Below are 23525 nucleotides of genomic sequence, written 5' to 3'. Positions count from 1 at the left end.
GACCTTTATCCATTCTGCCCTGCCTTTCTAAAAACTTTGAATTCCAAGTTAACAAACAGATCACAGACCATTTCGAATCCCACCGTACCTTCTCCACTATGCAATCTGGTTTCCGAGCTGGTCATGGGTGACCCTCAGCCATGCTCAAGGTCCTAAACGATATCATAACCGCCATCGATAAAAGACAGTACTGTGCAGCCTTCTTCATCGACCTGGTCAAGGCTTTCGACTCTGTCAATCACCGCATTTTTATCTGCAGATTCAATAGCCTTGGCTTCTCAAATGACTGCCTCACCAGGTTCACCAACTATCTCTCAGATAGAGTTCAGGGTGGCAAATCAGGGGGCCTGTTGTCCGGACCTCTGGCAGTCTCTATTGGTGTGCCACAGGGTTCAATTCTCTGGCCGACTCTTTTCTCTGTATACATCAATGATTTCGCTCTTGCTGCTGGTGATTCGCTGATCCACCTCTACGCAGACAACACCATTCTGTATACATCTGGCCCTTCTTTGGACACTGTGCTAACAAACCTCCAAATGAGGTTCAACGCCATACAACACTCCTTCCGTGGCCTCCAACTGCTTTTAAATTCAAGTAAAACTAAGTGCATGCTCTTCAATCGATTGCTGCCCGCACCCTCCCACCCGAATAGCATCACTACTCTGGACGGTTCTGACCTAGAATATGTGGACAACTACAAATACCTAGGTGTCTGGTTATACTGCAAACACTCCTTCCAGACTCACATTAAGCATCTCCAATCCAAAATTAAATCTAGAATCAGCTTCCTATTTCGCAAAAATCAAATCAAATGTATTCATATAAGCCCTTCTTACATCAGCTGATATGTAAGAAGGGCTATATATGTAACCCAACCTAAAACCCCAAACAGCAAGCAATGCAGGTGTAGAAGCACGGTGGCTAGGAAAAACTCCCTACAAAGGCCTAAACCTAGGAAGAAACCTAGAGTGGAACCAGGCTATGAGGGGTGGCCAGTCCTCTTCTGGCTGTGCCGGGTGGAGATTATAACAGAACATGGTCAAGATGTTCATAAATGACCAGCATGGTCAAATAATAATAATCACAGTAGTTGTCGAGGGTGCAACAAGTCAGCACCTCAGGAGTAAATGTCAGTTGGCTTTTCATAACCGATCATTGAGAGTATCTCTACCGCACCTGCTGTTTCTCGAGAGAGTTGAAAACAGCAGGTCTGGGACAGGTAGCACGTCAGGTGAACAGGTCAGGGTTCCATAGCCGCAGGCAGAACAGTTGAAACTGGAGCAGCAGCACGGCCAGGTGGACTGGGGACAGCAAGGAGTCATCATGCCAGGTAGTCTGCTAAATGACTTAAATGTAAATGTAATGTAGTCCTGAGGCATGGTCGTAGGGCTCAGGTCGTCTGAGAGAGAAAAAGAGAGAAAGAGACAATTAGAGAGTGCATACTTAAATTCACACAGGACACCGGATAAGACAGGAGAAATACTCCAGATATAACAGACTAACCCTAGCCCCCGACACATAAACTACTGCAGCATAAATACTGGATGCTGAGACTGGAGGGGTCAGGAGACACTGTGGCCCCATCTGATGATACCCCCGGACAGGGCCAAACAGGCAGAATATAACCCCACCCACTTTGCCAAAGCACAGTCCCCACACCACTAGAGGGATATCTTCAACCACCATCTTACCATCCTGAGACAAGGCTGAGTATAGCCCACAAAGATCTCCGCCACGGCACAACCCAAGGGGGGTCGCCAACCCAGACAGGAAGTTCACGTCAGTGACTCAACCCACTCAAGTGACGCACTCATGCTGCCAAACATACCCTCGTAAAACTGACTATCCTACCATTCCTTGACTTCGGCGATGTCATTTACAAAATAGCCTCCAACACGCTACTCTGCAAACTGGATGTAGTCTATCACAGTGCCATCCGTTTTGTCACCAAAGCCCCATATAATACCCACCACTGCCAACCTTAATGCTCTCGTTGACTGGCCCTCACTACATATTTGTCGCCAAACCCACTGGCTCCAGGTCATCTATAAGTCTATGCTAGGTAAAGCCCCGCCTTATCTCAGCTCACTGATCACCATAGCAACACCCACCCCTAGCACGCGCTCCAGCAGGTACATTGCACTGGTCATCCCCAAAGCCAACACTTCCTTTGGCCGCCTTTCCTTCCAGTTCTCTGCTGCCAATGACTGGAAAGAATTGCAAAAATCACTGAAGCTGGAGTCTTATATCTCCCTCTCTAACTTTAAGCATCAGCTGTCAGAGCAGCTTACCGATCACTGTACCTGTACACAGCCAATCTGTAAATAGCACACCCAACCTCATCACCATATTGATACTTATCCTCTTGCTCTTTTGCTCCCCAGTATCTCTACTTGCACATCATCATCTTCTAATTATTTTGCCTCTATGGCCTATTTATTGCCTTACCTCCCTACTCTTCTACATTTGTACACACTGTACATAGATTTTAAATTGTGTTATTGACTGTACATTTGTTTATGTGTAAGTCTGCTTTGTTGTTTTTGTCACACTGCTTTGCTTTATCTTGGACAGGTCGCAGTTGTAAATGAAAACTTGTTCTCAGCTGGCCTACCTGGTTAAATAAAGGTGAAATAAAAATAATAAACATGTTGCGTTTCTATTTTTGTTCAGTGTAGAATGTTCAATGTGGGCGAAGATTAGATACTGAATTTGCAAAGTTAGCAAATATTGGATACAGTACAAGGACAGTGAAATATTTTCTCCTCCCATTATTGACAGATTTTGATATCAGTAGTTTTATATCAGTAATTCCACAACTTCCACAATGCTAGGTGTTGTGTTGCATGTGAACATGATCGTATGGTATAGGCCAGTGGTCACCAACCAGTCGATCGTGATCGTAGACTGTAAAAAGAAGCCTCGAGCGCACAGCAAAGTTGATCATGTGAGATTTCAAAACTTTTAAAACCATGACGAAAGACTGAACGAATAGCTGCTGTTTTATTAGTAAGTTAATGTTTAAGTTGTTATTCAGCACTGTCAACACTTTCAACAGTTTTTAAGTCAGAAAATGCTTGTTTGCTACTTCCACTCACTCCACAACCAACCAGCCCTGCAGCTGCAATTAATGAGTATAGCAAAGTGTTTCAATAAGCTTGCATTGGTATTATTTGCAGCTTGTGTATTTTTTAATATCAATTAATATTTCACTTTCTCTGGTCATAGGAGTAACAACATGCATTGATGCGACTTAAGTTTCACCATCAGCTGGAAGACTGTGTCCCCTTTTTTCAGCGAGAGGCAGCTCTGCTGCTCCCTCCCTCCCCTCAGACTGAACTTCAGATGCAGGCCATCAGTACAGTAAAACAAAACATATTATCTATTACTGAGCGGTAGACCTCGACTTACATTTTGACTCAGAAAGTGATCTTGACTAAGACTAAGTGATGACTACTGGTATAGGCTATACAATAAAAAGAGATAGTGAAACCTGATTTAAAGCTAAAACCCTGAATTAAGGATATTATTTCCAGACGTTTCCTCTAAACCTATGTCAGGGCGTGGTGATGGCGGAGTAGTAGTTGTCATTATCTTTTTATTTTTTACTTCCTTTTTCTTTGTTAAAGGACCAAGTTCCGCTGTGGGTCTCTAATTTGGGCCTAGTAAACATGGATAGGGAAAGCAGCTGCCAGGCTCCATAATGTAGTCTAGCGTGGCAAGGCAGGGCCTTGCCCTCAGACATGGCTCTAGACTAGAGATTCCTATGGGTTGTAGAATCCTATGGCGCCATAGGAATAACGCCATGTCTCAGGGCAAGGCAGGGAGAGGACCGGACAGGCGTTCAAGCTTCCTCCTCACTACTCAGACTGGTCCTTCATTACAGTAGCAACCTCTGTCCATCTGTCGTATGGGAGACACACAGCTAGAGCAAGTCGAGCAAGGTATTTTAGGGGGCAGATTTGGCCCGGCATATTGGTGTGTGCGTGTGTGTGTACAGTATATGTCTCCAGCTGTAGCTGTGACTTCACACTGTCCTCAGTTTACAATAACATCTCCCCCTGCCCATCTCTGTAAATACATAGTTCACATCCAGTTTACAATAACATCTCCCCCTGTCCATCTCTGTAAATACATAGTTCACATCCAGTTTACAATAACATCTCCCCCTGTCCATCTCTGTAAATACATAGTTCACATCCAGTTTACAATAACATCTCCCCCTGTCCATCTCTGTAAATACATAGTTCACATCCAGTTTACAATGTTCTCTCTGATTTAGCTTCTGTTATTGTTGTGTTTTGGGGACGACCCAGCTGCATCTGCATCTGAAGGCCAGATGTTAGCTGCGTCCCCTATATAGTGCACTATTTTTGACCAGACCCCCATGGGCCCCGATCAAAAGTAGTGTACTACTAAATAGGGTGCCGTTTGTGACAGATCCGTTGTTTAGATTAGTCTAACCCTGATCTGGTGCAGACAGACTTCTTGGCTCGGTAGTGCACAAGTCACTCTGTAATGATCAATGGTGTTGTAGTTTTAGTTACGTTGCCAATGCTCAGATGTCCATAGTTGTATATCAATCAGTTGTTGCATATGTATAATGGTCATAAACTAGGGCCTCACCCATGCGTGAGGTGGATGACTTTGGATGTTTTTCTCCCTCTCTCTTCTCTTATTCTCATTCTTGTTCTCGCTCCCTCTCACTTTCTCCCCTCCCTCCCTCCCTCCCTCTGACACGCTATAGCCGTGCGTGACTCATGACGTCAGGCCCCTTATCCCTTCTCAGGGTTCGTGCCAGCTGTTGATGTCACCTCTGGGTCTTTTTAATTTGGGGATTTTCATTGGGGCCTGGGTGAGATCAGATCAGGGGGAGTCCCATGGTCCCATGACCTCAGCCCAGTGAGCCCATAGCCACATGAAGGGACCAGCGGGTGGGGTGGGGTGGGGTGGGGTAGAGAGTGGGTGCTGGCGGAGTCTGGCTGAGTGATTTACACTGACAAACAGCCATACATCTCTGCCCTTGTTGTTGATGTCACCCGGAGGCATTTTCCTCTCGGAATGACAAATGCACTGGTCACGCATTTGCCTGGAAACCCAATGTTGAATTGGATTGAATTCTACGTCGGGCAGAAATTAGCGTTTGCATGAGGAAAGTTTCCTCTCATGACCTCTAAAAGCCAGAATGTTGAATATTTTACGAACTTACTTTGTCGGTTGCCCATGCGGTTGGTCCCTTTGCAGATAGGAATGCGACACAATATATCAAATCAAATTCAAATCAAATTTATTTATATAGCCCTTCGTACATCAGCTGATATCTCAAAGTGCTGTACAGAAACCCAGCCTAAAACCCCAAACAGCAAGCAATGCAGGTGTAGAAGCACGGTGGGTAGGAAAAACACCCTAGAAAGGCCAAAACCTAGGAAGAAACCTAGAGAGGAACCAGGCTATGTGGGGTGGCCAGTCCACTTCTGGCTGTGCCGGGTGGAGATTATAACAGAACATGGCCAAGATGTTCAAATGTTCATAAATGACCAGCACGGTCAAATAATAATAATCACAGGTAGAACAGTTGAAACTGGCGCAGCAGCATGGCCAGGTGGACTGGGGACAGCAAGGAGTCATCATGTCGGGTAGTCCTGAGGCATGGTCCTAGGGCTCAGGTCCTCCGAGAGAGAGAGAGAAAGAGAGAATTAGAGAGGGCATACTTAAATTCACACAGGACACCGGATAGGACAGGAGAAGTACTCCAGATATATCAAACTGACGCTAGCCCCCCAACACATAAACTACTGCAGCATAAATACTGGAGGCTGAGACAGGAGGGGTCAGGAGACACTGTGGCCCCATCCGAGGACACCTCCGGACAGGGCCAAACAGGAAGGATATAACCCCACCCACTTTGCCAAAGCACAGCCACCCACACCACTAGAGGGATATCTTCACCACCAACTTACAATCCTGAGACAAGGCCGAGTATAGCCCACAAAGATCTCCGCCACGGCACAACCCAAGGGGGGGGTGCCAACCCAGACAGGAAGATCACATCAGTGACTCAACCCACTCAAGTGACGCACCCCTCATAGGGACGGTATGAAAGAGCCCTAGTAAGCCAGTGACTCAGCCCCTGTAATAGGGTTAGAGGCAGAGAATCCTAGTGGAAAGAGGGGAACCGGCCAGGCAGGTCCGGCCAGGCAGAAAGGGCGGTTTGTTGCTCCAGAGCCTTTCCGTTCACCTTCCCACTCCTGGGCTAGACTACACTCAATCATATGACCCACTGAAGAGATGAGTCTTCAGTAAAGACTTAAAGGTTGAGATCGAGTTTGCGTCTCTTACATGGGTAGGCAGATCATTCCATAAAAATTGCGCTCTATAGGAGAAAGCCCTGCCTCCAGCTGTTTGCTTAGAAATTCTAGGGACAATTAGGAGACCTGCGTCTTTTGACCGTAGCGTACGTGTAGGTATGTACGGCAGGACCAAATCAGAGAGATAGGTAGGAGCAAGCCCATGTAATGCTTTGTAGGTTAGCAGTAAAACCTTCAAATCAGCCCTTGCCTTGACAGGAAGCCAGTGTAGGGAGGCTAGCACTGGAGTAATATGATCAAATTCTTTGGTTCTGGTCAGGATTCTAGCAGCCGTATTTAGCACTAACTGAAGTTTATTTAGTGCTTTATCCGGGTAGCCGGAAAGTAGAGCATTGCAGTAGTCTAACCTAGAAGTGACAAAAGCATGGATTAATTTTTCTGCATCATTTTTGGACAGAAAGTTTCTGATTTTTGCAGTGTTACATAGATGGAAAAAAGCTGTCCTTGAAACAGTCTTGATATGTTCTTCAAAAGAGAGATCAGGGTCCAGAGTAACGCCAAGGTCCTTCACAGTTTTAGAGAGACGACTGTACAACCATTAAGATTAATTGTCAGATTCAACAGAAGAACAAGCATCTCTGTTTTGTCCGAGTTTAAAAGTAGAAAGTTTGCAGCCATCCACTTCCTTATGTCTGAAACACATGCTTCTAGCGAGGGCAATTTTGGGGCTTCACCATGTTTCATTGAAATGTACAGCTTTGTGTCATCCGCATAGCAGTGAAAGTTAACATTATGTTTTCGAATGACATCCCCAAGAGGTCAAATATATAGTGAAAACAATAGTGGTCCTAAAACGGAACCTTGAGGAACACCGAAATTTACAGTTGATTTGTCAGAGGACAAACCATTCACAGAGAAACTGATATCTTTCCGACAGATAAGATCTGAACCAGTGCACTCTAAGTGCAGTCTCAGTGCTATGATGGGGTCTAAAACCAGACTGAAGCATTTCGTATACATTTTTTGTCTTCAGGAAGGCAGTGAGTTGCTGCGCAACAGCCTTTTCTCAAATTTTTGAGAGGAATGGAAGATTCGATATAGGCCGATAGTTTTTTATATTTTCTGGGTCAAGGTTTGGCTTTTTCAAGAGAGGCTTTATTACTGCCACTTTTAGTGAGTTGGGTACACATCCAGTGGATAGAGAGCCGTTTATTATGTTCAACATAGGAGGGCCAAGCACAGGAAGCAGCTCTTTCAGTAGTTTAGTTGGGGTCCAGTATGCAGCTTGAAGAATTAGAGGCCATGATTATTTTCATCATTGTGTCAAGTGATATAGTACTAAAACACTTGAGCGTCTCTCTTGATCCTAGGTCCTGGCAGAGTTGTGCAGACTCAGGACAACTGAGCTTTGAAGGAATACGCAGATTTAAAGAGGAGTCCGTAATTTGCTTTCTAATAATCATGATCTTTTCCTCAAAGAAGTTCATGAATTTATCACTGCTGAAGTGAAAGCCATCCTCTCTTGGGGAATGCTGCTTTTTAGTTAGCTTTGCGACAGTATCAAAAAGGAATTTCGGATTGTTCTTATTTTCCTCAATTAAGTTGTAAAAATAGGATGATCGAGCAGCAGTAAAGGCTCTTCGGTACTGCACGGTATTGTCTTTCCAAGCTAGTCGGAAGACTTCCAGTTTGGACTTCTGGACTTCCAGTTTTATTTTCTGTGTACCAGGGACCTAGTTTCTTATGAGAAATGTTTTTAGTTTTTAGGGGTGCAACTGCATCTAGGGTATTGCGCAAGGTTAAATTGAGTTCCTCAGTTAGGTGGTTAACTGATTTTTGTCCTCTGGCGACCTTGCGTAGACAGAGCGAATCTGGAAGGACATCAAGGAATCTTTGTGTTGTCTGTGAATTTATAGCATGACTTTTGATGTTCCTTGGTTGGGGTCTGAGCAGATAATTTGTTGCAATTCCAAACGTAATAAAATGGTGGTCCGATAGTCCAGGATTATGAGGAAAAACATTAAGATCCACAACATTTATTCCATGGGACAAAACTAGGTCCAGAGTATGACTGTGACAGTGAGTGGGTCTAGAGACATGTTGGACAAAACCCACTGAGTCGATGATGGCTCCGAAAGCCTTTTGGAGTGGGTTTGTGGACTTTTCCATGTGAATATTAAAGTCACCAAAGATTAGAATATTATCTGCTATGACTACAAGGTCCGATAGGAATTCAGGGAACTCAATGAGGAACGCTGTATATGGCCCAGGAGGCCTGTAAACAGTAGCTATAAAAAGTGATTGAATAGGCTGCATAGATTTCATGACTTGAAGTTCAAAAGACGAAAACGTCATTTTTTTGTTGTAAATTGAAATTTGCTATCGTAAATGTTAGCAACACCTTTGCGGGATGCACGGGGGATATGGTCACTAGTGTAGCCAGGAGGTAAGGCCTCATTTAACACAGTAAATTCATCAGGCTTAAGCCATGTTTCAGGCCAATCACATCAAGATTATGATCAGTGATTAGTTCATTGACTATAATTGCCTTTGAATTAAGGCATCTAACATTAAGTAGCCCTATTTTGAGATGTGAGGTATCATGATGTCTTTCAATAATGACAGGAATGGAGGAGGTCTTTATCCTAGTGAGATTGCTAAGGCGAACACCGCCATGTTTAGTTTTGCCCAACCAAGGTCGAGGCACAGACACGGTCTCAATGGGGATAGCTGAGCTTTCCACAGGAAAGTATAATTACATGAACTTTTCAAAGCGCTGGTAGTGCGTTAAGATTTCTATCACCTGAAGCATGCACACAAGATGAAAATACATGCACGCCACGCATGCATACCTGTCGAGTTCCTGCAAGTGTTTACATGGTCTGCTCATGCCAGAACTTTGATTTGGTGATTTAATTCTACCTTCCTGTGGCTATATTGTCTCACATTTCTACCAACAAAAAGACCAACAGCGGTAACATGTATGTTCAACTGTAATTTTATTCAACATGCTGACTTCAATGCAATTCATTGTTGGGTTTCGATGCAAGTCACCCATGTGTAGTGTTGTGCTGGAGGAGGCGTTGCCTATCTTCTTGGTTTCTCTCATGCATCGATACCTTGATTGATGTCATGGTGTGTAGTGTTGTGCAGATGTGTTGCCTATCAATGACGCTTAGTCTCTCCCGGCCTGGTTGTCGTGTGTGTCATGGTGTGCGACTGACTCCAGTAGTTTGTGTCACTAACTTGGCTGCTATCCCCTTGAGCTCTTAAATACAGCTTTTTCCGCAACTATCTATCCTGTCCCTTTCAGATGGGATCAAATGTGCCAACCAGAGACTAGCTCCTGTCTCCTAGCTTTAAATTAATGTGATGAGGGGATGGGCTAAGCTGAACGTCTCCCTCTCACCGTTTATCCATGGAGTTGATTGTGTTACGAATGTTCTCTTCTATTTAATTAATAAGGACTGGGGATGTGGTATATATGGAATATACCATGGTTAAGGGGTATTCTTAGGCAGTAACATGAAGATTTGATCTTTTATTCTCTAAGTGTGACAGTGTGTTGTCTTTTTGATTTGATTTATTTGAAAGAAAAGCTTTATTTTTGTTGTGTCACTATTCAGTTATATAGATACAGGTAACTGCCAAAATAAAGGAAACAACATCAAAGTGTCTTAATAGGGTGTTGGGCCACCACGAGCCGCCAGAACAGCTTCGATGCGCCTTGGCATAAATTCTACAATCTGGAATTATCCTATTGGAGGAATGAGACACCATTCTATTCTATTCTATAATTTGGTGTTTTGTTGATGGTGGTGGAAAACGCTGTCTCAGGTGCCGCTCCAGAATCTCCCATAAGTGTTCAATTGGGTTGAGATCTGGTGACTGACACACACACAGTTTTTAAACCCTCTATGCTCCTTTAAGACCCCTCTTTCAAAGTCACGGATATCTCTTCTTCTAGCCATGTTAGCCAAAATAATACTAGCCATTTCTATACTTGACCCTAAGCATGATGGGACGTAAATTGCTTAATTAACTCAGGAACCACACCTGTGTAGAAGCTAGACGTCAACCGATTATGATTTTTCAACGCCAATACCGATATTGGAGCACGACAAAAAGCCGATACCGATTAATCGGCCTGTTTATATAGATAGATATATATAGATATTTGTAATAATGAGAATTACAACAATACTGAATGAACACTCATTTTAACTTAATATAATACATTAATAAAAATCTATTTAGTCTCAAATAAATAATGAAACATGGTCAATTTGGTTTAAATAATGCAATATAACGCAGGAAAGTGCTGTTTGAATGAGCCTGCTGCTGCCTACCACCACTCAGTCAGACTGCAAATCATAGACTAGTGATTATGTTAATTATAATTAATCGGCCATTCATAACGATTAATTGAGTGCAATGTAATCGGCCATGATCGGTGGTGTCCAAAAATTCTGATTCTAGTGGAAGAACCTGCTTTCAATATTCTTTGTATCTCTCATTTACTAAAGCATTTCCTTTATCACCTGTATGTATACAGTTGAAGTTGGAAGTTTACATACACCTTAGCCAAATACATTTAAATGCAGTTTTTCACAATTCATGACATTTAATCCTAGTAAATATTCCCTGTCTTACATCAGTTAGGATCACCACATTATTTTAATAATGTGAAATGTCAGAATAATAGTAGAGATAATAATTTTTTCAGCTTTTATTTCTACCATCACATTCCCAGTGGGTCAGAAGTTTACATACACTCAATTAGTATTTGGTAGCATTGTCTTTAAATTGTTTAACTTGGGTCAAAAGTTTTGGGTAGCCTTCCACAAGCTTCGCACAATAAGTTGGGTGAATTTTGGCCCATTCCTCCTGACAGACCTGGCGTAACTGAGTCAGGTTTGTAGGCCTCCTTGCTCGAACACACGCCTTTTCAGTTCTGCCCACAAATGTTCTATAGGATTGAGGTCAGGGCTTTGTTATGGCCACTCTAATACCTTGACTTTGTTGTCATCAAGCCATTTTGCTTGGGGTCAAGTATGCTTGGGGTCATTTGGAAGACCCATTTGTGTTCACGCTTTTAACTTCCTGACTGATGTCTTGAAATGTTGCTTCAATATATCTACATAATTTTCTTTCCTCATGATGCCATCTATTTTGTGAAGTACACCTTCTGCAGCAAAGCATCCCCACAACATGATGCTGCCACCCCTGTGCTTCACGGTTGGGATGGTGTACCTGGAGCAGTGGCTTCTTCCTTGCTGAGCGGCCTTTCAGGTTATATAGACATAGAACTCTTTTTTACTGTGAATATAGATACTTTTGTACCTGTTTCCTCCAGCAGCTTCACAAGGTCCTTTGCTGTTGTTCTGGGATTGATTTGCACAACTCTAGGAGACAGAATGGGTCTCCTTCCTGAGCGGTTTGACATTTGTGTGGTCCCATGGTGTTTATACTTACGTGCTATTGTTTGTAGAGATGAACATGGTACCTTCAGGCATTTGGAAATTGCTCCAGAATTGTGGAGGTCTCCAATTATTTTTCTGAGGTCTTGGCTGATTTCTTTTGATTTTCCCATGATGTCAAGCAAAGAGGCACTGAGTTTGAAGGTAGGCTTTGACATACATCCACACGTTCACCTCCAATTGACATAAGCTATGACATAATTTTCCAAGCTGTTTAAAAGCACAGTTAACTTAGTGTATGTAAACTTCTGACCCACCGGAATTGTGATACAGTGAATTATAAGTGAAATATTCTGTCTGTAAACAACTGTTGGGAAAATGACTTGTGTCATGCACAAAGTAGATGTCCTAACCAACTTGCCAAAACTATAGTTTGTTAACAAGAAATGTGCGGAGTGGTTGAAAAACAAGTTTTTATGACTCCAACCTAAGTGTATGTAAACTTCCGACTTCAACTGTACCACCAGTCATGCCATGCCTGCTCTTGTCATCATGTGTCAATCGTGCTGTATTTTTACAGGCAATTTTTCTGTGCGTGCATGCATATGTTAATTGAGCCCCTGTCATGTTGAGGGAAAGTGGCTGGGAGAAGAGAGAGAGGAGAGCTTATTTTCTCCATAGATTTTCTTTCTGTAATCTTCATAAGGAGACTATTAGTCAAATCTTTGCCCACTTGTCCAGGAAGTTCAATGCATACAGTATATCAACGGTAGATTCAGTACACACTCATGGAGCTGGATTTTGTGTTAAATGAGCACACCTTATTCTAATCTTCTCTTGCTTGCTCTGTTGATATCTTAATGTACTCTAATGTTTTAAAGATACATCAATAGGCCTATGCTACTATATGTTTTGGTGGTCACCGCAAAGCAAAGCTGACTGATGTGATAGAACTACAGAGTTTGGAGCCGCTATTGCGTTACCTATTGTAATGTGCAACTTGGTAAGATCACAGCCGATTTGGTTCCCTGTCTGTCCCTCTGGTTTGGTTCTGAATCCTTGTTCGATCTCTCTCCTTTTCAGTCTCACCCTCTGTCCCTGTGCAACACCAGTGAAGATGAGCGCCAGGAGTCTGACTTCATCAGCATCGTCAAGCTGGAGAGCCCGGAGCGCAAGGTGCCTCAATGTCTGCCTCTGCTCAAGAAGGTAAGACCATTTTACCCAGGCATACTGTTGAAGTGCTATGGGAGGTTTGAGTGGTGGCAATGATACAGTTGAGCAGTTGAATAAGTATCTTGTCCAAGTGAACGGCTTTCTTTACCAGATCATACTGTATCTGTTAGGGATGGAAATTGCCTGTGACCTCACAATACGATATTATCACAATACTTAGGTGCCGATATGATATGTAATGCGATTTTCACAACTCTATATGTATTGCGATTCGATACTGCGATTTTATTCTGATTTGATGTTCCAAACATTTTGCTCTGCTGCAGAGAGACGAGAGAGCATGAGAAAATTTGTTTTGATCAGTCATAGAAATAAAGTGCTGAATACGTTGGCTTACTATTTAATATGAAGATGGAGAACAAGCTATAGGATTGCAAAAAAAACATTTTGTACAAAACCGCGATATGTAACTGCATATCTTTTCCGCCCATCACTATCTGCCCTCCCCAAAAATGTATTGGGGCTCTGTAACCTATTGTAAGTCAACATTGAAATGCTCTCTACTGTGTAGCATACAATGGTTGTTTGCTATTTCTTTCTGTTTGTTTACTGTGTGTATCTTGGTTGGAACCAGGCAGTTGTCCTTGTTTAAGATGACCTTATCCATTTGAATGGAGAAGAGCCAGATTGCTAAACCTTTTCCCCTCCCTTTTTTTCTGGCGCACTGTCCACTCTTAGATCCACGGTGCTTTAAGGATCCACACTTAAGTTAGTAGAATGTAGAATGTTGGCTGGCATTGAATGTGATTGTGAGGATGTTATGCTGCCATGGCTGTGATCTCTCAGCGTAAAGGGATGTGATGGGGTAGGGGTGGGTGGATGTGGCAGAGAGCCCCATGCTTCCTGGCGCTGGATGTGAGTCACTGAGGCCACAGCTGTCACTGGTTTTACCCAGGACCCTGGGCCAGGGTAGTAAGGCCAGGTGCTGAGCCAGGACACCTGCTGCTCCACGTCTCTCCAGGACAGATACAAATACGTCCATAGACACAGATAACGCTAATTACCCATGTTGCTATTGTTGTTACATGTGTAAGATTGCATCCAGTATGAAGGAAGTTAGCCGTAGTTTCGGGAGCCAATGCTAACTAGCGTTAGCACAATGACTGAAAGTCTATGGTAGCAAGCTAGCAGTTATCAAATCAAATTGTATTGGTTATTGGTCTAACAATACACACACATTTAAAAGTAAGAGAATGGAATTAAGAAATATTAAGACGAGCAATGTGGGAGTGGCACTGACTAAAATACAGTAGAATAGTATACAGTATATACATATGAAATGAGTAAAGCAGTATGTAAACATTATTAAAGTGACTGGTGTTCCATTATTCAAGTGACCAGTTATTCCATGTCTATGTACAGTTGAAGTCGGAAGTTTACATACACCTTAGCCAAATACATTTAAACTCAGTTTTTCACAATCTTAGATCAGTTAGGATCACCACTTTATTTTAAGAATGTGAAATGTCAGAATAATCGTAGAGAGAATGATTCATTTCAGCTTTTATTTCTTTCATCACAATTTAAAGGCAAGCATTTGGTAGCATTGCCTTTAAATTGTTTAACTTGGGTCAAACGTTTCGGGTAAGCTTCCACAAGCTTCCCACAATAGGTTGGGTGAATTTTGGCCCATTCCTCCTGACAGAGCTGGTATAACTGAGTCAGGTTTGTAGGCCTCATTGCTCGCACACGCTTTTTCAGTTCTGCCCACAAATGTTCTATATGATTGAGGTCAGGGCTTTGTGATGGCCACTCCAATACCTTGACTTTGTTGTCCTTAAGCCATTTTGCCACAACTTTGGATGTATGCTTGGGGTCAATGTCCATTTGGAAGACCCATTTGTGACCAAGCTTTAACTTTCTGACTGATGTCTTGAGATGTTGCTTCAATATATCCTTTGTGAGCGGTATGACGGCTGTGGTCCCATGGTGTTTATACTTGCGTACTATTGTTTGTACAGATGAACATGGTACCTTCAGGCGTTTGGAAATTGCTCCCAAGGATGAACCAGACTTGTGGAGGTCTCCAATTTTTTTTCTGTGGTCTTGGCTGATTTCCTTTGATTTTTCCATGTCAAGCAAATAGGCACTGCATTTGAAGGTAGGCCTTAAAATAAATCCACAGGTACACCTCCAATTGACTCAAATGATGTCAGAAGCTTCCAAAGCATCATTTTCTGGACTTTTCCAAGCTGTTTAAAGGCACAGTCAACTTAGTGTATGTAAACTTCTGACCCACTGGAATTGTGATACAGTGAATTATAAGTGAAATGATCTGTCTGTAAACCATTGTTAGAAACATTACTTGTGTCATGCACAAAGTAGATGTCCTAACCAACTTGCCAAAACTATAGTTTGTTAACACAAAATGTGTTTAGTGGTTGAAAAATTAGTTTTAATGACTCCAACCTAAGTCCATGTAAACTTCTGACTTCAGTTGTGTATAGGTCAGCATCCTCTAAGGTGCAGGGTTGAGTAACCGGGTGGTTGATGTCCTTGATGATCTTCTTGGCCTTCCTGTGACATTGGGTGCTGTAGGTGTCCTGGAGGGCAGGCATTGTGCCCCTGGTGATGCGTTGGGCAGAGATCACTACGGTTGCGAGCTGTGCAGTTTCCGTACCAGGCGGTGATACAGCCTGACAGGATGCTCTCATTTGTTCATCTGTAAAAGTTTGTGAGGGTCTTAGGGGCCAAGACAAATTTCTTCAGCCTCCTGAGGTTGAAGAGGCGCTGTTGCACCTACTTCACGACACTGTCTGTGTGAATGGACCATTTCAGATTGTCAGTGATGTGTACACTGAGAAACCTGAAGCTTTTCACCCTCTCCACTGTGATCCCATTGATGTGGATAGTTAAATGGATAGGGGGGAGCTCCCTCTGCTGTTTCCTCATGTCCACAATCTATTCTCAAAAAAGACAAGAAAACATTGCTGCATGTTGGTATGTATTTAAAGACATGGGGGGTTTCTGTGCTAAGCACTTCTCTTCTTCATGGCTGAATTAATTGGGTTTTAGGTTTACATCTGCGGTTACACTAAATGTGTTTTATATAGATCAATAGGTATGATCATATCTATCAATCTTTAACATTTCATTTTGACAGGTATATGTTGGCTAAACAAACAGGAATGCAAGTATGTTTTAGCCAAGATCTGCCTGTGTAGTTGTGTAGAATGATCAGTTTGTTTACATGAAGATGCTTTCCTACAATCTAAATGAAATGTTATAGATAGATAATAAACATTAGCCTGCTTGTTAGCCCACATTTGTGTAGTCTGTCACCCCGCAGCCATAGCCCATGTTCCAGTCAGATGTCATTTGTTTACAGTGCAGCCTTGCTATAGCAGCCTGGCAGGCAGGCAGATCTATAGATAGATAGATACACAGACAGGACGTTGGTCGGTCGGCCACAGAGCCAGGCCTCATGTTTCACCCACCGCCATCACACACCGTTCAGAATAGACCTTTAAGCAAACAAAGTGAAGCAGCTACAAACCTTGGGGGATAAGGTTTCATTATAGTCCTTTAAAAAAAATCTAGATGGTTCCTATCCCTGGCAACAGACACTGTGCACCCTGGGGATGTGTTAGATTCCTGATTTGTGGTGACTTTTCGCTCAAATGACCTCTATAAGCTTTTTTTTTCTTCGATGGCTTGGATTTCACAGTTCATTTTGAGCAGAGCTTTTGAAGTCCAGTGCTGAGCTGAGAGGATGCGACATGTTTCATTACGATCAGGCTTTATCTTTTCGGGATGGTGCTCTGCTGTAGTAAACATATCTTCCTTTTGAGAAAGAGATACTTTACTTTAAACCACAGAGCATACATGCTATTTGGCTGTGCTGCTAGTCTGGCTGAACCTGTCTTTTTCCGTTATGTATCCAGAATGTAGGAGGTACGTAAGCCTACTGTAGGACTGTGGGGCATGAGTTAGGTGTCCCATCAATCGCAATCTCCTGGAACTGCACAACCATAGTTAAAGACTACCTATACCGGTGTTGCTGACACAGATTCATATCCATGCTAGCCTCAAATGCAGATTTCTCCCCATTTGCATTTGTAAACCGTTCTCTTCATGCAAATGTCTGGTTCAGGATTTCTCCACAGCTTTTCACCACATCAAATGGCAGACACTGACATAGGCAAAAGCCCTGCTTTTTTACCCAGAATGTACTGCTTTGCAAGGACCCACCTGCTCAGTGTCAAACTACGCCCTGAACAATGCTAAACTCTGGCTGAAAAGAATTCCCAGCAAATATCACAAAACAGCCAGTAGGCCGTGGTCTAAACATTCTACGGAAGTTCTGTTTGTAATGAATGTAACTAGCTCACAGTGGGGCTGGATAGGACAAACTGTGATAATATTCCTAAAGTCTAAACCAGTGGTGTCAAACATACGGCGTGGGGGGGTGAACAAACTCGATACATTTTAAAATGACTAAAACCAAATCTAAACTGTGTAGAATAAAGGGTCTACATTCATATAGGTTCTTGACTTTCCAGCTCGCTAATAATCACTAGACAGTCAGGCAGCATTAAAGATTCCAAAAATGATGGATAGAGGATAATTTTTTTGCATATTTTGAAGGCATGGAAATATAAAACAATGTCAGTGTGGCCCTCCAGACCTCATTGAAGACCGAATGCACACAGACACACAGAGGGTGACACTGACCCCAGGCTCTTCCTGCCTGCCTGGTGGTTTCTGAGCGGGGGTTGGAGTGGAAACGCGTGGCCTGCTTTGCTTCTTGGCCCGTTTTCGTTCAGTAGCAAAGATGTCAAATGTTTATATCTAGGGGAGAAGAATCAAGAGCAGAAAGTTCTTGAGAACATCTGGAAAAGGGGCCAATCTGAGGCTTTGAGGGTTTAAATGCAAAAAGGCTGTCTGTCTGTTGTGGCTGTCTGAATCAGTTCTATTAGTCTGGATCTGTAAGTGACAATAAAATCATATTCAGTACTCAGCTCAAAAGTGTTGAGTCTGGGACTACCCACATTTGATTATATCAGGACGTACCGCATAACTTAATGCTGTGTGTCTTCAATGTCTCTCTCCCTCGACCCAGAGATATGTTCCCACAGTGAGTGGACCCACACTGGCAGCCCTTCCCATTTTCCATCCCAGGCCCATTTCCCATCCCTGTTTCTTGGACACCCAGGCCAGAGCAGCACCTGGCCTCCCTCTCAGCTCTCCCCCAGATTCCTGTCTCTCTGTCCTCTCTCTGTCCCTCCGATCCATCAGCTGCGCCGGGGCCCCTGCGTCTTTGGGCAGAATCCATTTAAGCACGTTCAGTTCCTTTGAAGCATTGCAAAACAAAGAAAATAGAACAACATTTTTGACCACGGAGATTTGTAACTTGTTTGAGAGCTTTTCATGCAAATGAGCTTTTCATATTATATGAATAGATGGAAACCACGTCAGCCTTTTTGCTGTCTGTTTTTCACTTTTTCTGTCTTTGAAAGTGAGGGGTCAAGGTAAAGAGTGGCCCCTCTTCTTCTCCTTTCCTTTTGCTGGCATGTCTACCGATTTATCAAACTGGGGGGCACTTCTTTGATGCAGACTAATATAGTTTATGGTTCATTCATCTACTCTACTCTAATTAGCTGACTAGTCTGTCTGATAGTGACTGGATAGTGAAGCACTAAACACTGACTGACAACCCCACTTCATGCTCCCTCCCTGCTTTTACCTGGAGCTGTTTGATATGAACTGTTCAAGCCTTTAGTTTTCACCCTAGGCAATGCATGCTATCACCATCATTCTTTCTCTGTGGCAACCGCAACATTCATATATAACCTCCTCTCTGTCTCTGGCTTTCTTTCAGGTGTCTTTTCTGCTCTCCAAATGTACATTTGTGTGTGTCTGCGTGTACATGCTGGTGTTAGGGCTGGGTGGTAAACCTTAAAAAATATACTGGTATTCATTCACAGATTGGTTTGGATTTTTACTTGACCTTATATAACTGTATTTTAATGTTTGATTTGTTATATTATTTATATGAAATAATTCAGTAATGACTAAAGAATTATGGCAATCATCTGTTTTTATCGCCAGTAAGAAACTGCTAACAGCTGAGAACTGCTAGCTTGCTATCTTGCTAGCACAACTCTAACTACTAAGCACAACAAGTCAACCAAACAGCATGATCATTGCACAAGTGCACCTTGTGCTGGGACAATAAAAGGCCACTCAAGTTTTGAGGGAGCGTGCAATTGACAAGCTGAATGCAGAAATGTCCACCAGAGCTGTTGCCAGAGAATTTAATGTTCATTTCTCTACCATAAGCCAACCTCCAAAGTCATTTTAGAGAATTTGGTAGTACGTCCAACAGGCCTCACAACCACAGCCCACGTGTAACCACTCCAGCCCAGGACCTCCACATCTGGCTTCTACACCTGGGGGATAGTCTGAGACCAGCCACCCAGACACCTGATTAAACTGTAGGTTTGCACAACCAAATCCTTTCTGCACAAAATGTCAGAAAATGTCTCAGGGTAGCTCATCTGCGTGCTCGTCGTCCTCACCAGGGTCTTGACCTGACTGCAATTCGGCGTCATATCCGAGCTCAGTGGGAAAATGCTCACCTTCGATGGAGAAGTGTGCTCTTCACAGATGAATTCCGGTTTCAGCGGCACTGGGCAGATGGCAGACAGCATGTATGGCGTCGTGTGGGCGAGCGGTTTGCTGACGTCAACGTTGTGAACAGAGTGCCCCATGGTGGCGGCTGGGTTATGGTACGGACAGGCATAAGCTACGGGCAACGGACACAATTCCATTTTATCGATGGCAATTTGAATGCACAGAGATACTGTGACGAGATCCTGAGGCCCATTGTCGTGCCATTCATCGACCGCCATCACCTCAATGTTTCAGCATGATAATGCAAGGTCCCATGTCACAAGAATCTGCACACAATTCCTGGAAGATGAAAATGTCCCAGTTCTTGCATGCTCACCAGACATGTCACCCATTGAGCACGTTTGGGATGCTCTGGATGGATGTGTACGACAGCGTGTTCTTGTTCCTGCCAATATCAAGCAACTTCTCACAGCCATTGAAGAGGAGTGGGACAACATTCCACAGGTCACAATCAACAGCCTGATCAACTATATGCGAAGGAGGTCTTGCTGCATGAGACAAATGGTGATCCACGCACCTACCTTTTTTTAAGGTATCTGTGACCGACGAATGCAATTCTGTATTCACAGTCATTTGAAATCCATAGATTAGGGCCTAATGAATTTATTTCAATTGACTGATTTCCTTATATGAACTGTAACTGAAATTGTTGCGTTTGCGTTTATATTTTTGTTCAGTGTACATTCTGTTCTCAGCGTCAATAAAACTCTATCTTGTTAAGTGTGTTCAGGTGTGCTGGCCATCCCTTAATGCTCCAATCCCGTTAGCGGGATAGATTTGACAAAATTGCAGAAATTGCAGAGCGCCAAATTCTAACTACAGAAATATAAATATTCAACATTCACGAAAATATAAGCGTAATACATCAAAATTAAGCTTAACTTCTTGTTAATCCTGCTGCAGTGTCAGATTTCAAAAAGGCTTTACGGCGAAAGCACACCATGCGATTATCTGAGGACAGCGCCCCGCATACAAAAACATGAAAATAATTTTTCAACCAGGCAGGTGCGACACAAAAGTCAGAAATAACGATATAATAAATGCCTTACCTTTGAAGATCTTCATCTTTTTGCAATCCCAAATGTCTCAGTGACACAATGAATGGTCAAAAATTCCTAAATGGTCAATAAATTCCTTCTTTATATCCCCAAAATGTCAATTTATTTGGCGTGATTGATTCAGAAATATACCGGTTCCAACTCGCCCAACATGACTACAAAGTATCTGATCAGATACCTGTAAACTTGGGCCAAACATTTCGAACAACGTTTCTAATCCAACCTCAGGTACCCTAAAATGTAAATAATCGATCAAATTTAACACGGGATAAACAGTTTCCAATACCGAAGAAAAACAACACCGAGCGCGCTCTTGTTCACGCGCACCAAAAGACTAGAGACCTTCTGATTGACACATATAAAGTGAAAATACTGCCCCCTATCTCGAAGAACTTTTAAAGGGACAATTAAAAATATATATATTGATCTCCATTACCACCGCACTTGACAACATGATAGAATCAAATAATAGCGATGAGGGAAAACATTGATCATCAACCCTTAAAAAACAGGTCCTTTTTTAATGTAAAACTCATCTAGAAACACATGTATACAGGAGTGAATCAATACTGTAGTTAGTAGATAGTAGACACTACATTACCTGAAGTATGTGGACACCTGCTCGTCGAACCTCTCATTCCAAAATCATTGATATTAATATGGAGTTGGTCCCCCCTTTGCTGCTATAACAGCCTCCACTTTTCTGGAAAGGCTTTCCACTAGACTAGATGTTGGAACATTCCATTCAGCCACAAGAGCATTACTAAGGTCTTGTTAGGTGATTAGGCCTGGCTCGCAGTCGGCGTTCCAATTCATCCCAAAGGTGTTCGATGGGGTTGAGGTCAGGGCTCTATGCAGGCCAGTCAAGTTCCACACTGATCTCAACAAACCATTTCTTATGGACCTCACTTTGTGTACAGGGGCATATTGTCATGCAGAAACAGGAAAATGCCTTCCCCAAACTGTTGCCACAAAGTTGGATGCACAGAATTATCTAGTATGTTGTAGCGTTAAGATATCCCTTCACTGGAACTAAGGGGCCTAGCCCGAACTATGAAAAACATTCCCAGACCATTATTCCTCCTCCACCAAACTTTACATTTGGCACTTTGCATTCGGGCAGGTAGCGTTCTCCTGGCATCCATTGGACTGCCAGATGGTGAATCATGATTCATCACTCCAGAGAACGTGTTTCCACTGCTCCAGAGTCCAATAGCGGTGAGCTTTACACCACTCTAATCTTAGGTTTGTGTGTGGCTGCTCGGCCATGAAAACCCATTTCATGAAGCTCCCAACGAACGGTGCTGACTTTACTTCCAGAGGCAGTTTGGAACTCAGTAGTGAGTGCTGCAACCGTAGACAGACGATTTTTATTAGCTTCAGCACTCGGCGGCCCCTTTCTGTGAGCTTGTGTGGCCTACCACTTCACGGCCGAGCCATTGTTGCTCCAAGACGTTTCCACTTCACAATAACAACACTTACAGTTGACCGGGGCAGCTCTTGCAGGGCAGGAATTTGATGAACTGACTTGGATAGGTTGCATCCTATGGCGGTGCCACTTTGAATGTCACTGAGCTCTTTAGTAAGGCCATTCTACTGCCAATGCTTGTCTATGGAGATTACATGGCTGTGTGCTCGATTGTGTACACCTGTCTGCAACGGGTGTGGCTGAAATAGCCGAATCCACAAATGTGAATGTCCCCATACTTTTGTATATGTGGTGTATGTGCTTGTTTCTATGTTTTGTCGTAAAAAGATAGAGGAAGATAAGTGTTTACAGTAACATCATCAACCAAGTAGTAGGCAAGTATTAAGCAATCTTCACATATGTTGATGTTGGGGTGGTGCTTGAGATAATGAATATAAAGTTGCACATTTTAGAAATGTCCTTTTAATGAGTGCTTGTTTCCTTTGAATTGGGGTCTGTTTGAATAGACTAAAATGAACAGCTTTGTATGCGTAAAAAAAACATTGCATGCTTGTTCCATCCTGCTGGCACAGTAGACTAATTCCAAGTATAGAGAGTAGAGGATTATAGGTTTGAATCGCACTGATGCAGTGCCACCATAAAAAATATGTGTTTGCATTATTAATACCTAAGCAAATTTCAATGTATCTGTGCTTATAGTTCAAAACTAAGCTACTGTAGCAGTGTTATTAAAAGTCTTATTTAAACATGTTCTCAGAATGTTATTTTATGTTCTTCAAATAACCTATAATTTCTGTTCTCAGAACATTAATAAAACCTCCCAGAAAAACTTTGAGGGAACCATAGTAAAACGTTCACAGAAACTCCCTGCAACCTAAAAATCACCATTCCTAGAACAGGCTAAATGTTCAATTCTGTTCTTTATCAGTTTTACCCATCAGGAAACTTATGGCTTTGTTCCCAGAACCAAACACTCATGTTCACACAACTTCCAAGGAACCAAATGTGCTGGCTGGGAAATTAGTGCAGGAAATGAAGAAATTCATAAAAATTCTGTAAGGGAATGCTGGAATTAACCAAATAACTATGCAAATTAGAGGTCGACCCATTAATCAGAATGGCCGATTAATTGATTTCAAGTTTTCATAACAATAGGTAATCAGCATTTTTTAACTCCGATTATGGCCGCTTACATTGCAATCCACGAGGAGACTGCATGGCAGGCTGACCACTTGTTACGTGTTTGCAGCAAGGAGCCACGGTAAGTTGCTAGCTAGCATTAAACTTATCTTATGAAAAACAATCAATATTAACATAATCACGAGTTAACTACACATGGTTGATGATATTACTAGTTTAACTAGCTTGTCCTGTGTTGCATATAATCAATGCGGTGCCTGTTAATTTATCATCGAATCACAGCCATCAATATTAACTAGGG

At 42.7% G+C, this 23525-nt stretch overlaps 1 protein-coding gene across 1 annotated transcript in view; it reads left to right on the top strand.

The window, feature by feature from the left end:
- LOC118391004 (E3 ubiquitin-protein ligase RNF43) overlaps positions 1 to 23525 on the top strand; it is a 156116-nt gene that overhangs the window by 89339 nt on the left and 43252 nt on the right. The window contains exon 2 of the mRNA XM_035781899.2: positions 12812 to 12934. Coding sequence (XP_035637792.1) covers positions 12812 to 12934 — 123 coding nt within the window. The remainder of the gene's footprint in view (positions 1 to 12811; positions 12935 to 23525) is intronic.

Source organism: Oncorhynchus keta, chromosome 12, assembly GCF_023373465.1.
Source record: "Oncorhynchus keta strain PuntledgeMale-10-30-2019 chromosome 12, Oket_V2, whole genome shotgun sequence".
Classification (NCBI taxonomy): Eukaryota; Metazoa; Chordata; class Actinopteri; order Salmoniformes; family Salmonidae; genus Oncorhynchus; species Oncorhynchus keta.
Note: the sequence above shows the minus strand (reverse complement) of the source record. Positions and strands in the feature narration are given on the sequence as shown.